Source organism: Hordeum vulgare, chromosome 4H (genome assembly GCF_904849725.1).
Source record: "Hordeum vulgare subsp. vulgare chromosome 4H, MorexV3_pseudomolecules_assembly, whole genome shotgun sequence".
NCBI lineage: Eukaryota > Viridiplantae > Streptophyta > Magnoliopsida > Poales > Poaceae > Hordeum > Hordeum vulgare.
Window position 1 is genome coordinate 30963136 of NC_058521.1, and position 16574 is coordinate 30979709.

At 44.3% G+C, this 16574-nt stretch overlaps 1 protein-coding gene across 1 annotated transcript; it reads right to left on the reverse strand.

Moving 5' to 3' along the window:
* Positions 1 to 329: 329 nt before the first annotated feature.
* Positions 330 to 4109, reverse strand: LOC123447713 (pentatricopeptide repeat-containing protein At4g31850, chloroplastic). The gene is made up of 2 exons (XM_045124347.1): positions 3939 to 4109; positions 330 to 3838 (listed from the first exon to the last, which is right to left on the reverse strand). The coding sequence occupies exon 2, from the start codon at positions 3812 to 3814 to the stop codon at positions 536 to 538; it is 3279 nt and encodes a 1092-aa protein (XP_044980282.1). The 5' UTR covers positions 3815 to 3838; positions 3939 to 4109; the 3' UTR covers positions 330 to 535.
* Between the last annotated feature and the right edge of the window lie 12465 nt (positions 4110 to 16574).

Here is a 16574-nt window from a genome sequence, read left to right on the forward strand (position 1 = left end):
CTTACTTGTGATACTGTACAGGTCCATCATTAGCAAAGGTTGTTTCCATGGCTTACTTGTGATACTGTACAGGTCCATCATCAGCCCTCTCTGCACTTTCGTTTGTTTTCGTCGCAACTTGTCATAAGCTGGACCCTATATAGGGATAATACCGAACAGGGCCTCAACATATCAACAAACTGGGAAACGAGCCACATGACCAACTCAACTGACAGCTAGAACAAATAAGTCCAAGTTCAGCACCAACTTAAGAACACCAGCAGGAAAGCAAATGGCATATGAAGGACCGATCGCCGTGGGGGAAAAGCAGTCACAAGAAGAACAAAAACTGAAAGTGAAGAGGGCAAAGACGATCCCCGTAAACTGCATATGTATGGCATAAATTTCTGCCAGCCAAAACGTAACATTAGTGCAGAATGCGATCTAGGAGTACCCTCGGATGCGCCGCTGCTGATTACTATCTACGGTTGATCATTTCTCCAATTATAGAACAGGACTATACAGAAAACAGTTCATCCAGTAGCTAACCTGTTAGTTACAACATTTGATTTGGAAGTTGCATGTAGGTGCTCGAGTTAGGCCGACACCCTCCAACTATCATCCGACCGTAGGCCGCAAATGCGTTTTCAGGGCTGCCAGAGACGCTGTACCCCCGGATAAGGGCGTTGTATGTGAAAACATTGGGCTTCCAGCCTTTCGCCAGCAGTTCTTCATACATTTTGCCGGCTTCCGCGGCCTTCCCTGCTTTGCCCAGGTAGAGGATCAGTGAGTTGTACGTGTACAGGTTCGGGGCGATTCCTTTCTTCTCCATGTCATTGTAGAGGGAGAGTGCCTCCTCTAGCCTTCCAGATTTACCTAGGCCGTGTATGAGCAAGTTATAGGTGATGAGGTCAGGCTCAAGCCCCATATCTGTAAGCTGTTTGAAGTAAGACAGGCCATCATTCAACCGCCCATCTGCGCAGAGGGTGTCGATGACAACTGTGTATGATTTTATATCTGGGTTTATCCCCTGCTCCACCATACTCTCAAAGAGCTCACAAACTTTCTCTGTGTCACCTGCTATTCGATATCCATTTAGCAGAATATTGTAGATGGCGCAATTGGGTTCGCATCCACACTCCAGCATCTCATCAAAAAGAGCTTCTGCATCTTCTATGTTTCCATCTTTCAACAGCCCATCAAGAAGAGGACCGTATGTACATGGGGTGGGAGAGAAGCCTTCGCTCATCAGTTGGTAGTACAAGTTTATAGCCTCGTCCAACATTTTTGATTTTACAAGACCTGAAATGATTGTGTTGTAGGTAACATAAGTTGATTTGTATCCCTTGTTATGCATCTCTTCTTGAATTTTCAGCATATCCTCAATTCGCATCGACTTCCCCATGGCATCCAGAATCAAATGGTAAGTAAACTCATCAGGGTCACATCCGAGTCTCTTCATCTCAGAGAACAACTCTTCAGCGATATCAATCAGGTCTTCATCCACAAGGCCGCAAATAAGAGCATTATATGACCCAGTTTTTAGCGAAACACCAAGATTCTCAAACTTTTTGACGAGTTCATGTGCCGCTAGAGCCTCCTTGTGCTTGCAGAGGTGCCTAATTATTGGGCTCAAAAACAAATCATCCAGAAGAAGGCCACTTGATGCTATGTTTTCGGCAAACTCAATTGACTTTTCTGTGCCATCCCTCTTCAGTATCCCTTCCATTAGTGAGTGGACCGAAGATCTATCCACTTTAGAGTCAGGTTGAAGAATATATTCTCTAACAGTATGCAGAGCTTCCTTCATTAATCCACTCCTCACAAAACTCGGGAGGATAGTACACACTGTTGCGTAATCTGGAGCAAGAACCTTTTTCATCTGACAAAACATCCAGAATGCCTCATCCAATCTGTCCTCTTTAACAAGACCATACATCACAGTGTTGTAAGATGAAAGGTCAGGCATGCAACCGTTCATCGTCATACTGTATAGCATGTCCAGTGCATAGTTCACCTCCCCATTTTTGCAGAGACAATCCAGAACAGTGTTGTACGTTATTATATTAGGTGGAAAGCTGTTAGAGTTCATTCCTTCAAGCAGTTGCATTACCTCCTTGACTTTACCTTCTCTTCCTAATCCTGCCAAAAGTGTGTTGTAGGTACAGTCGGTGGGTTCAAGGTTCATTTCTTTCAGTTCATAGAAGATTTTCCAGGCTTCATTTCCCCTGCCTGCCTTGTACAGCATATCAATCAAAGAATTCATTGCAAGAACATCAGGAGCACATCTGTTTTCGATCATTTCAGCGAAGATCTTCATGGCCTCATCAGCATTCGATGCCTTGCTGCAACACTTGATCATCATCGTGTAGGTGATATTATCTGGAGAAATCCCCATAGCTTTTAATTCATGGAAGACCCTTTTTGCCATTCCCAGCCGCCCAGTTTTAGCAAGACCATACAAAACAGCATTACCAGCAACAACATCGGGAACAATCCCTTTGCTCTTCATAAGCTCATATCTTTTAAGTGCTTTCAGAGATTCGCCAGATTTTCCATGGTAATTTATGAACAGAACATGTGTGTAGCCATTTGGAGTAGGACCATGAATATTCATATGGTTGAACAGCTCTAGAGCACGGTTAAACCTATCAGCTTTAAGAAATCCAGATATCAAGGAGTTGTATGAATACTGCTGAGGTATTATACCCTTTTGTTTCATCTCGTCGAAAACATCTAAGGCTTCATCGACCCTCCCAACTTGGCACAATGCATCCACAGCAGCAGTATAAGATACGACATTGTCATTATACCCATCAGCTTTCAATGCATTCCATATTTCACTTACTGACCGCGAGTCACCACTGTCGCCGCACTTGTCCAGGAGAGTAATGTAGGTCACTCTATCAGGTTTCTGATCACTCGCTTTCATCTTCCAAAATACGTCCTTGGCATCAGCAAGTCGACCGGCATCGCAGAGAATCTGTATAAGCACAGTATTGGTGACGACATCCGGCTTGCAGCCCTCTTCCTCCATTTTTCGAAGAATTCTATACGCCTCCTCTAATCTTCCAGCTTGTCCGAGAACCCGGATGCAGATGGTGTAGCTGTACACGTTTGGCCTCACTCCACGAGCCTCCATCTCACCCAACAACCCAACGACAGTCTCGGCGTCCCTCCTCTTCCCAAACGCTAGCATCAGCACAGAGTAGGTCCTGACAGTCGGCACCACGCCATCGGCCGCCATGGCCTTGTACACATCCATGGCCTCCCTGTCGAACCCAGACTTGACGAGGAAGTAGATGAGGCCATTGTAGGTGTAGGCGTTGAGGACAATCCCGGCCTCCTTCATCACCGGCAGGGCCACCGGCGCGCTCCGGAGGCCCCCCTCGACGCCGACCGCCCCGAAGACGGTGCAGAAGGTGCCCACATTGGCCTTGATGATCTGCCTCTGCATTAGGTCGAACACCTGGGCCACGTCCCCGACCCGGCCGTGGGCGCGCATCAGCTCCAGCATGTAGTTGCACGACTCCGTGGTGTGGACGACCCTGGGCTGCCGCGCGACGGACAGGAACAGCTCGAGGGCCTCCTCCGGGTCGGCGGCGGCGGCCGACCTGAGCATGTGGACGACGTTCCCCGCGTCGCCGGGCCGGCTCACCCGTTCCTCGCAGGGCGGCGGCGCGAGCTGGCGGCAGCCCGCGCGGCTGCTCGGCCGCCTCCTGGGCGGGGCAACCAGGAACCCGGGAGGTCTCCTGGGCTTCTGGGCCCGAGGTGTCCCGGCACCGGCCGCGACGCCGCCGCCGCCGCTTACGACTCCCGAGCAGCAGAGCTCCATGGTGCCCGCCCGCCCGCCGTTCCCCTGTGGCAGCGGAAGCAGTCAAAAGCTGGAGATTTTAGAGGGCGGGTTGAATTCTGGATTGGGAGATTGCGGTGCGGGCCTTCGCCCCCCGTGAACTCACCTGGCGATGGCGGTGGAAATGGAGGTCGGGGACGGCGGTGGAAATGGAGGTCGGGGACGGCGGTGGGAGGCGGTGGGGAGATAACGAACCAGGAGGAACCAAACCTCACCGGAAAGCCACACGACGAGGATGTTTTTTCCCCCCTCCCTTCAAGAAAAAGAATGGATTATGGTTCTCTAGGATATTTTTTTTCTTGGGCCCAGGAGAACCGTAGCCTATGCGCCTAGGCAAACTTGGGATGTGATGTGAGACCCATTCTGGTTAGAGTAGGATTTTCAGAATAGGTGTTCGAATTTTTTATATCTATACCTATTAATAAAGAAAATATGTATTCTTAGTTCGTCATGTTATTTTATAGAAAACCCCTTTATTTTTTCGAAATCAACCCGTAGTTCTTTCTTAAGTGAGGAAAACGTTTCGTTTACAAATTTGCAAATAAATCCTTATAGTTTACGGTCTTCAACCCGCAGTACTTTTTAAATTGAGAAAGAAAAAGCAGAACCACAAACGAGAACGGGCTCTCCTCTCTCTCTCTCTCCCTCGCCTCCCGATTCCAGCCGCCGTCTCTCGTTCCGGTGTCGCGCCGGCCATCCGGGCTTGGCGTGATGGATCTGGCGGCGGGTGTGGCGTCTTGCTCCGGTGGCGACGACACCCTGCCTATCCAGAGAAAGAGAGAGAGACACGGCGTCAGGAAGAGAGGAAGAAAGGAGAAGGAGAAGGGGCACAAGGCGAGGGAGGCGGTCGCCGGCAGTGGCGGCTCAGGTGACCGGCCGGCGGGCATGGAGACGAGCTTCTGTTGAGGCGGTGGGGCTCAGTGTGGGCTGGTTCCTCGGGATTGAGCCTTTGCTTGGATCAGGGTGATACTTCTTCCCTGCCCTCCCCTACATGGCCAACGGCACGAGGTGCGGCGACCTTCTCCGCCCCCCGCTGCTACTTCTCAAACAACAGTGCCAGAAATTGACACGTTGACGGAGACTTGCTTGCGTTGGTTTTTCCCTTGAAGAGGAAAGGGTGATGCAGCATAGGAGCAGTAAGTATTTTCCTCAGTTTGAGAACCAAGGTATCAATCCAGTAGGAGAATCTCGTCAAGTCTAGAGCACCTGCGCAAACACAAACGAGCTTGCACCCAACGCTATAAAGGGGTTGTCAATCCCTTCAAGATTGATTGCAAAATGAGATCTGAAGGCGGAAAGTGCAACAAAGTAAAAAGAGTAAGGCTGAAAATATAGTGTGAAGTAGACCCGGGGGCCATAGTGTTCACTAGAGGCTTCTCTCAAAATAGCAAATAATACGGTGGGTAAACAAATTATTGTCGAGCAACTGATAGAACCGCGCAAAGTCATGATGATATCTAAGGCAATGATCATACATATATGCATCACGTCCGAGACAAGTAGACCGATACTTTCTGCATCTACTACTATTACCCCACACATCGACCGTTATCCAGCATGCATCTAGTGTATTGAGTTTATGACGAACAGAGTAACGCCTTAAGAAAGATGACATGATGTAGAGGGATAAACTCAAACCAATGATGAAAACCCTATATTTTTACCCTTGATGGAAACAACACGATGCGTGCCTCGCTACCCCTTCTGTCACTGGGTGAGGTCACCGCACGGTATGAATCCAAAACCAAGCACTTCTCCCATTGCAAGAATCATAGATCAAGCTGGCCAGACAAAACCCACAACTCGAAGAGTATTACAAGGATATGAAATCATGCATAAAAGAGATCAGAAGAAACTCAAATAAGATTCATAGATAATATGATCATAAATCCACAATTCATCGGATCTCGACAAACACACCGCAAAAGAAGATTACATCGGATAGATCTCCATGAAGATCATGGAGAACTTTGTATTGAAGATCCAAGAGAGAGAAGAAGCCATCTATCTACTAGCTATGGACCCGTAGGTCTATGGTGAACTACTCACGCATCATCGGAGAGGTCATGGTGTTGATGAAGAAGCCCTCCGTATCCGAATCCACCCTCCGACAGGGCACAAAAACGTGCCCCAGATGGGATCTTGCGGAGGCAAAAGCTTGCGGCGGCGAAAAAGTACTTTCGATGATCTCCTGATTTTTTTGGGATTTTAGGAAATATATAGGCAAAAGACCTAGGGCAGATGTGGCCCAGGGAGCCCACAAGCCTGCGAGGCGCGCCCCCTGGCCGCGCCATGAGGGCTTGTGGGGTCCCTGGTGACCCCCTGCCTTGGTTCTCAAGTTCCCCGATCGTCTTCTGTTTCGGAAAAAATCTTTTTGGTAGTTTCGTTCCGTTTGGACTCCGTTTAAAATGCTCCTCTGAAAAGGGTCAAAAACACGGAAAAACAGGAACTGGCACTTGGCACTGAGTTAATAAGTTAGTCCCAAAAAAGATATAAAAGGCATACAAAACATCAAAAGTTTGACAAGATAATAGCATGAAATCATCAAAAATTATAGATACGTTGGAGACGTATCAAGCATCCCCAAGCTTAACTCCTGCTCGTCCTCGAGTAGGGAAGTGATAAAGACTGAATTTTTGATGTGGAATGCTACCTAACATAGTTGTCCTTTGTAACTTATTTCATGTGACATGAATGTTCAGATCCGTAAGATTCAAAACAATAGTTTGCTATTGACATGAAAACAATAATACTTCAAGCAAACTAGCAAGGTAATCATGAACTTTCAAAATAACAAGGCCAAGGAAAGTTATCCCTACAAAATCATATAGTCTGGCTATGCTCCATCATCCTCACACAACTAATTTAAATCATGCACAACCCCGGTATTGGCCAAGTAATTGTTTTCGCACTCTTACTTTCTCAAACTTTTTTTCAACTCTCACGCAATACATGAGCGTGAGCCATGGATATAACACTGTAGGTGGAATAGAGTGTGGTGGTGGTTGTGAAACAAAAAGGAGGAGATGGTCACGTTGACTCGGCGTATCAAAGGGCTATGGAGATGCCCATTAATAGATATCAATGTGAATGAGTAGGGATTGCCATACAAAGGATGCACTAGAGCTATAAGTATGTGAAAGCTCAAAAGGAGAACTAGTGGGTGTGCATCCAACTTGCTTGCTCACGAAGACCTAGGGAAATTTGAGGAAGCACATCATTGGAATATACAAGCCAAGTTATATAATAAAGATTCCCACTAGCATATGGTGGTGACGAAACGAGAGGCTCTCAATCATGAAGAACATGGTGCTATTATGAAGCACAAGTGTGGAAAAAGATAGTAGCATTGTCCCTTCTCTCTTTTTCTCTCTTTTTTTATTTGGGCTCTTGGGCCTCTCTTTTTTTATTTGGGCTCTTTGGCCTCTGTTTTTTTCCTCACATGGGACAACGCTCTAATAATGATGAACATCACAGTTTTATTTACTCACAGCTCAAAGCTCAGAACGATGATGACTCTATAGGAAATGCCTCCAACAGTGTACCGAGATGTGCAACGATCTAGCTTGGCGTATGACATTGAAACATCTCGCTAGCTATCTTACGATCATGCATTGGCAATAAGAGAGTGACGACACAAGTCATGAGATGGAACAGTGGGAGTTGCATGGCAATATATCTCGGAATGGCTATGAAAATGCCATAGTAGGTAGGTGATGACCCACAAGTATAGGGGATCAATCGTAGTCCTTTCGATAAGTAAGAGTGTCGAACCCAACGAGGAGCAGAAGGCTCTGATAAACGGATTTCAGCAAGGTAATAACTGCAAGCACTGAAAGTAGCGGTAACAAGTGATGGTGTAGTGAGGTGAAACGTAGCGAGCAAAAAGTAACAAGTAACAAGTACTAGCAGCGATGCAGCAAGTGGCCCAATCCCTTTTGTAGCAAGGTACAAGCCTGAACAAAGTCTTATAGGAGGAAAAATGCTCCCGAGGACACACGGGAATTTCTGTCATGCCAGTTTCATCATGTTCATATGATTCGCGTTCGATACTTTGATAGTTTGATATGTGGGTGGACCGGCGCTTGGGTACTGCCCTTACTTGGACAAGCATCCCACTTATGATTAACCTCTCTCGCAAGCATCCAAAACTAGAAAAGAAGGATTAAGACAAAGTCTAACCATAGCATTAAACTAGTGGATCCAAATCAGCCCCTCACGAAGCAACGCATAGACTGGGGTTTAAGCTTCTGTCACTCCAGCAACCCATCATCTACTTACTACTTCCCAATGCCTTCCTCTAGGACCAAATATGGTGAAGTGTTATGTAGTCGATGTTCACATAACACCACTAGAGGAAAAACAACATACATCATATCAAAATACCGAACGAATATCAAATTCACATGACTATTATTAACATGACTTATCCCATGTCCTCAGGAACAAAAGTAACTACTCACAAAACATAATCATAATCATGATCAGAGGTGTAATGAATAGCATCAAGGATCTGAACATAAACTCTTCCACCAAGTAATCCAACTAGCATCAACTACAAAGAGTAATCAACACTATTAGCAACCTTACAAGTACCAATCGGAATCGCGAGACGAAGATTGGTTACAAGAGATGAACTAGGGATTGGAGAGGAGATGGTGATGATGAAGATGTTGATGGAGATGCCTCCCCTCCGACGAGAGGAGTGTTGGTGATGACGATGTCGATGATTTCCCCCTCCGGGAGGGAAGTTTCCCCGGCACGATCGTCCTGCCGGAGCTCTAGATTGGATCTGCTCAAGTTCCGCCTCGTGGCGGCGGTGAAACCACAAAAAAGCTCCTTCTTAATTTTTTCTGGACGAGGACACTCCATATAGTAAAAGAGGGGGGCTAGTGGGCCGTCAGGGAGCCCACAAGCCCCCACTCCGCCACCAGGGGGTGGCGGTGTCAGGGCTTGTGGCGCCCTGGCAGCCCCCTCCAGTAGTTCTTTCGCCCAGTATTTTTTATATAATCCAGAAAAAATCCACGTAACTTTTTAGGGCATTTGGAGATGTGCAGAATAGTGGACTAGGATTTGCTCCTTTTCTAGTCCAGAATTCCAGCTGCCTGAATTCTCCCTCTTCAAATAAACCTTGCAAAATAAGAGAGAAAAGGCATAAATATGGTACCACAAGTAATATAACAGCCGAAAAAACAATAGATATCAACATGAAAGCATGATGCAAAATGGACGTATCAACTCCCCCAAGCTTAGACCTCGCTTGTCCTCAAGCGAAAACCAAGTTCCACAAACATGTCCACATGTTTGGGGACGAAGGTGTCGATAAAACATAATACGGACATGAGGGCATCATGATCACACATAGGACATCAATACATCATAAAGATTCTTATGGGAAAGTAACAATTCCTTCACAAAGCAAAGCATGAAGCAAAAACCTTACCGAGAAGTAACCAACAATAATCCATAGTCATTGAAGCAATTGCAATTTATCACAACATCGGAAAGAGTCAAATAAGAGCTTGCAAGGCAAACCCACATACTCAATCATCTCTTTTGTTTTCCACAATTGTTACAACTCACGTGGTACTCATGGTGTCAAAGTTTCAGCTGGACACAGAGGAAGATAGGGGCTTATAGTTTTGCCTCCCAACGGTTTACCTCAAGGGTAAAGTCAACAACAATAAAGCATAAGTACTCAACTCCAAGTTGATATATGAATATAGATCTTTCCCAAACATGTGACGGTAGCCAAGACAAAGGCAAAAGGGGAATTGGTGAAGATCACCATGACTCTTACAAGGGTAAAAAGTAAAGGTACAAGATAGGCCCTTCGCAGAGGGAAGCAGAGGTTGTCATGCGCTTTTGAGGTTTGAATGCGTGTCCTCTTAGCGCGGAGGAACGTCACTTTATATTACCTCCTGTGATAAATAACTTCATTATGCAGTCTGTCGCTTTTATGTCTTCCTCATCACAGGTTCGTACAAAGCTTATTTTCCACACACTAATAGATCATACATATTAGAGAGCAATTTTTATTGCTTGCACCGATGACAACTTACTTGAAGGATCTTATTCAATCCATAGGTAGGTATGGTGGACTCTCATGGCAAAACTGGTTGGAGGTTTATGGATGCACAAGTAGTATCTCTACTTAGTGCGGGAGTTTTGGCTAATATGAGGTGGAAGCAATCGTCACATGCTAAGGGATCTCTAATTATATAACATTGTTTGGAAGCAAGCAAACACAATTCATTATGTTGTCTTCCTTGTCCAACATCTACTCCTAGACATGTAATAGTTTGGTGAGTGCTCACAATTGCAAAAAGTGTCTAAGATGATATATTTATATGTGAACCTCTCTTTCCTTATTACTTCTTAGTAGTTGCAACAATGATTGAGGTCTATGTTGATTTATTCTCGACAAATTCCAATCATCATACGTGTCATAAGTGAAGTTATCACTTTCCATAAGATCGTCTCATGATCTTTCATGCTATCCTTCTTTTCATACTTTTGATCATGGCACAAAGCAAAGCCCTTGACTAAGAAACTCTTTATTATATAGCTCGTAAGCTCGAATACATCGGGGGAGAGACAAAAGCAAAAGATTCAAACTAAAAACTAAAGACTTATTCCTCTAAAAGAAGAAATAAAACTGAAAAGGAAATAACTAAAACAAAGGTAAAAGCAAAAGATATAAAGGTGATACGATACCAGGGCAACTCCCCCAAGCTTGGCAGAAGCCAAGGGGATTGCCCATACCAATGCTTAGTTGTCTTCCTTTGGTGGTGATGGTGGTGTTGTTGTCGCCTTTGATTCCAAGAGAGCTATCAATCTTTGATTTATACCTTTGAGATCTGTGACATGGTTTTCCAGCAAAACAACTTCACGAGAAAGAGAAATATTGCGAGCACGAGTTGTTTCGCAAAACCTCAAGAGTTCAATCAAGGATGGAGACAGCACGTGGAGGAAGGGTTGGAGAAAATCTACTCCTTCAACGTCTTCAATGTTGAACATAGGTTGAACTTCCTCCCTAGCTTGGGTTTTCTCCTTAGCTTGGTCCCTGGCTGCCGTGACTTCTACTCTTTTCAGATTAGCATCTACTTCCTCATGAACTTGGTGAAGATCATTCTCCCCAACAGATTCCTGAGACATCTTTGCTCTAAATCTGCGGCAGACAACAGGCTCGAAACGAAAACAGAGGAAAACTGCGCGATACGGAGATCAAAACCTTCGGGCGACTATATATTGATTTTTTTCTGGGCCATAAGGAGTCCTCCGCAAGAAAACGGAGTCCGGGAGGCACGCAAGGTGCCCACAAGCTTGCTCTCCGCCACCAGGGGGTAGGGGGCAGTGGCAGGGCTTGTGGCCGCCTCGTTCGCTCTCTAGACTGCTTTTTATTTTTCTAATTTTCCAAAAATTCCAAAACGGAAGAAATTTCCTATTGGAAAAGTATCGGAGTCCAATTTCTTAACGAAACAGATACATCTTTGTTTTCAAGGTCTAAAATAGGCTGATAAACATCCCTTATGTACTCCTGTGGAGTTATGACATTGATGATATTGGTCTCAACATTTATGGGAGTACCAGAGATGTAATGCTTGATTCTTTGCCCATTTACCACTCTAGGAAAATTTCCTTCCGTGTTATTGATTTTGATGGCACCGGAACGATATACTTCCTCGACAACATAGGGACCTTCCCATTTATAGAGAAGCTTGCCCGCAAAGAATCTCAAACGAGAATTGTATAGCAAGACATAATCACCTACATTGAACTCTCGTTTCTATATTCGTTTGTCGTGCCATCTCTTAACCTTTTGCTTGAACGACCTGGCATTCTCATATGCCTGGGCTCTCCATTCATATAACGAGCTAATATCAAACAACCGCTTCTCACCGGCAAGTTTGAAATCAAAGTTGAGCTCTTTGATTGCCCAATAAGCTTTGGGTTCCAGCTCAAGAGGTAAATGACAGGCCTTACCGTAAACCATTTTATACGGTGACATGCCCATGGGATTCTTATAAGCAGTCCTATAAGTGTAAGTGCATCTAGTGCCCCTTTGTGATTTTGGTGGTTCGAAGACTTATAGGTTAAGTATCTAATGTGTTTATAAGTGTACACACGATCTATAAGTCATTGAGGAGTTTGAGATATTTGAAAAATATCGACCCCTAAAAATGTATATCTTCAGTTGAAGAAATTGATCTGAAGCTGAAGAAATGAATCGCGAGGAATCTGCGATGAAATTGATATTCCTCATGAAGATACTGATATTGAGAAGACCGGTGGTTCCTGAAGAAAATCATTCTGAAGAAATTGAAGCGTGAAGATTTACGTTTTCTGTTTTACTTTCTTCGCATTTGATGAATAGGAACACCGTACTGTTAAAGGGGGTCAAAGTAACACTATGGAATGGATTTCCTCATGATGCTCAACCCAAACCTAATCTTACCAAAAGACTCAAGTGAGGAATATGAGTGACATGAGGACTCTCACAGTTGAGGGTCCCGACCGTTTCGATAACCACGCCAAGTCACTGGTCTTATCCACTCCAACGGTCATATTATTTAAGGGCATTAGTGTCAAATCATGTCGGGATGCTCCCAGGGCTATAAATAGCCACCCCCACAACCACTAGCTGGTTGGCTGCTGTGTTAGAAACTGACACTTGTCATAAGAGAAACCCAAATTCCTCAGAGTCTTCGAGAGTAATTCATCAGTGAGGAAATACACCACCCACCGAAACCACAAACCAAACCTAGTGATTGAGCATCACTGAAGAAGTTGTTCCTGTGTGGGACTGAAGCCTTTTACCTTTGAGGACTGTGCATCCTCCAGACGGTTAGGCGTCATGGTCTAGAGCAATCCAGCAGTCAATTGTGGATCGCCGGGTCACCGAGTTTGTGAGGGTTTGGAAGTCTGTCCTGAAGACTTACCACGAGTGTTGGGCAAGGACTGTGTGTCCTTAGCTCAAGGAGAATATGGTAGGGACTGTGTGTCCCGGGACTGGGTGTCCTTTGGTTTCAATACCAAGCCGCTCCAAACCAGATGTACAACTGTCACAACAGTTGGAACTGGGTCATCAACAACAGTCTTCACCAAGAATCGGGTTCTAATTCCTCAACTCTTTACTTTCTCTGTATTATGTGTTGATGACTTTCACTGTGACTGTTTGAAGAATTTGCTGAAGACTTTCTCTGAATTTCCTCAACCCCAAATTCTTCACAATAGTTAATCATCATCTGTATTCTGCGTGCCTGCTTACAGTGCAATCTGTTTTCACAAACTTCACTTTGTAATATTGCTGTTGTGAACGTTTGCACGTCTGATCCTTAATTGTTTCCGCTGTAAGTTAGTCATCAGTGAGGAATTTCCTCAAAAGGAATTTCCTCAGTGATGAAATTCTAAAAATCTCCTATTCACCCCCCTCTAGTCAATATAACGCACTTTCAATTGGTATCAGAGCAAGGTACTCCCTTGTTCTGTGTGATTTTGGTTTAACCACCTGGAGTTTTAGTTATGTCGACTGCAGGCATGTTCAAGGTGACTGCAGCATGTCCTACCTACGAAGGGAAGAACTTTCCTTTTTGGAAGAACAAAATGCAAATGAATCTACAAGCTATTGATAATTATCTCTAGTATATTGTGGAAAATGGCGTCCCCATCATCTCTGCCAGTGTCACTGCAGCTGATGTGAAGAAATTCAAGCAACTTGATTCTCAAGCGAAGAACATCATGTGTGGCCATCTGAGCCCTGGCCAGTTTGGAAGAGTAAGTGCTTTGGGCTCTGCAACACTGATCTGGGAGAGACTGTGCAAGGTAAATGAAGGAGTATCAACCCAGCGTGACTCTCGTGTTGATATTCTTCGCAATCTCTTCAATCGCTTCAAGAGACATGACAATGAATGCTGCCAAGACACCTTTGATCGCCTCACTGATATATCAAATGAACTGCAAGCACTGGGAGCTCGAGACATCACTAATCACGAAGTTGTGAAGAAACTGCTGAGATCCTTGGATTCTTCATTTGACACTCTAGTTCTGATGTTTCAAGAAAGACCAGACTACAAGATGCTAGATCCAGCTGATATCCTTGAAAGGCTAAATACTCATGAATTCCAGCTAGAAGAAAAGAGAGATCTATATGGACAAAGCTATTCCAGACAACGTGCACTGAAGGCTAGAGCAATTTCCTCATCTAAAGAAGAAGACACGGATGACAACAGTTGTGACCCTGAAGAATTTGGACAGGAGCTTGCAGTGCTTGTGAGGAAATTCCAGAGATTTACACGACGAGGCCAGTTCGGTAAATCATCAAGAAGAGACATGAGGAAATCAGAATCTGCATCTGAGGACTACAAGAAACGGACCTGTCACAAGTGCAAGAAATCAGGTCATTACATTGTTGATTGTCCCCGCTGGCGAAAGGAATCAAAGAAGAAGAAATACAAGGATGACAGTTCTGATGACTCGAAGAAGAAGAAGAAATCTTCAAAATCCTCATCACACAAGAAGACTAGCTTCAGAAAGGCTCGGGCACTTATTGGCAAGGAAATGGACTCCGAGGCAGAATCAGAGGAATGTGATGAAGAAGAAGGCTCTGGAGAAGACTCAGAATCCGGAAAGGCTAGTCTTGCACTAGCAACCACTTTCGTCAGCAAGTCAATCTTCAATCTTGAAGAAAATGATTGCACCATCCATACTGATGACTATGCTGATGACATCGCTCCAACCTATTGCTTCATGGCAAAAGGTTCAAAGCTATCAAATAATGCCTCCTCCTCTGATTCAAGTGACTGTGAACATAATGATTATAAGAAACCCAGTTACAGTAAACTTGCTATCATTGCCACTAAACAACAAACTGCTCTGGAAAAGCTTCAAAAACTGCTAGACAAAAGTGATGATCTGTTGAATGATGAAATGAATCTTAATCAAATCCTCGCTGATGACATGAAAAATCTTCAGTCTAGATTTGATAATCTTCAGGATCGTTATGATACACTCCTCACTGATCATGAGAAGCTTTCCTATGAATTTCTTCAAAGGAAGCTTGATCTTGAGAAGCTGAGGATGTCTCATGATGATCTTCGTATGGAAAATGATTCATTACTAGCTCAACAGATCAGCGCAAGTCAAGTTGAATTTATTCCTCCATGTCTTAAATACATTGAACGTGAAACTGCTAATTCCTCACCAGAATCGTCAAATGCTACAAATTCCTCAACTGCACCTGTTGTGTCTATTTCCTCACTTGAGGAAAACACAAACGTTACTGATGAAAATGCAGGGTTGAAGGAATTGTACATGACAGGCATGTACAAAAGCCTCAAAGGACACCAAACCCTTTGTGATGTGCTCAAAAAGCAGATCTTGAACATGAACCCGAGGAAAGAAGGAATTGCCTTTGAGAGGAAATTAAATGCTGATGGATCTTATTGGAAACCTGAGCAGTATCCCAAAACCTCATGGGTTGCTGCTACTGGGCCTCCTTTTGATCCATCTAATCTAACTGGCTTCTCATGTGAATTATCCTATTCCTCGGATGAGTCATTTGATTCCAACTATAAACTGTTCAAAAATCAATCTGGTGAAGTATTTGCTCGATATGTTGGAACTAACTGCAGGAATGGCCTCCTCTGAGGAAAATCTGGGTTCCCAAAAGTTGTCTTGAAAATCTTCAGGTGAATGTCCTCATGACACCACCCCTGAAGAATCTGAACTCCAGATCAAATTCCTCAGGAGGACCAAAGTCTTCAAGAGGATCAAAATCCTCAACTGGTCAAAACTATGCTCGTACCCATGCTTATGCGTCTAACATGCACGGAAACTACAAGGAATATGAATATGAGTGTTACTCCTCAAATCATTATGTTCATAAATCCTCAAACCAGTTCTCTGCATATTCATATGAGTACTTTAACCCCCCTACTGTTAAGAGAAGTGCATTAGCTTCAATGCCACCTTTCTCATATGGTGCTCGCAGGATGATGAATGCTTTGCCACCCCTTCAGATGTGGGTGGTCTCCAGATGAAAATCATCATCATCCTTACTTTTCACACGTCCTCATAAATCCTCAAAACTACAAGGATGATGAATGCTTTGCCACCACTAATCACTTCTGCAGGTCAGGTCTCCAGATGAAAATCATCATCTGAAGAATTTGCTGGAGACCTGAGGAAATGCTTGATAGGATGCAAGATAATGATTGATGAAATAGAAATATTTCACACGTCCTTACTTTTCTGTTATGATGAAATTACTGATCTGATGAAACTAGTATCATATTCTTCAAATCTGAAGCATATGAGATGGTAAGCTATACTAATTCATCTGCAGGATGACAAACCCAAAAATACTGAGTGGGTTCTCGATAGTGGCTGCACACATCACATGACTGGTGATAAAAGCTTACTGATGAATATGCCACTAACTCCATCACCTCTGAAGCAAATCACATATGCTGACAAAGGTAAAAGCAAGGTATTGGGACTTGGCAAAGTAGCTATTTCCAAGGATAGGCATATGGACAAAGTGATGCTTGTTGAATCCCTAGGTTTTAACCTCATGTCAGTCTCGATGCTTTGTGATCTTGATATGATTGTTATCTTTGGTAGATATAGATGTGTAGTCATCATGGAATCTGACAGATCCAAAGTCTTCGAAGGTGTAAGAAGAGGGGATTTGTACATTGTTGATTTCTCTACAGGTCCTCAACCAGCCACTTGCTTACTA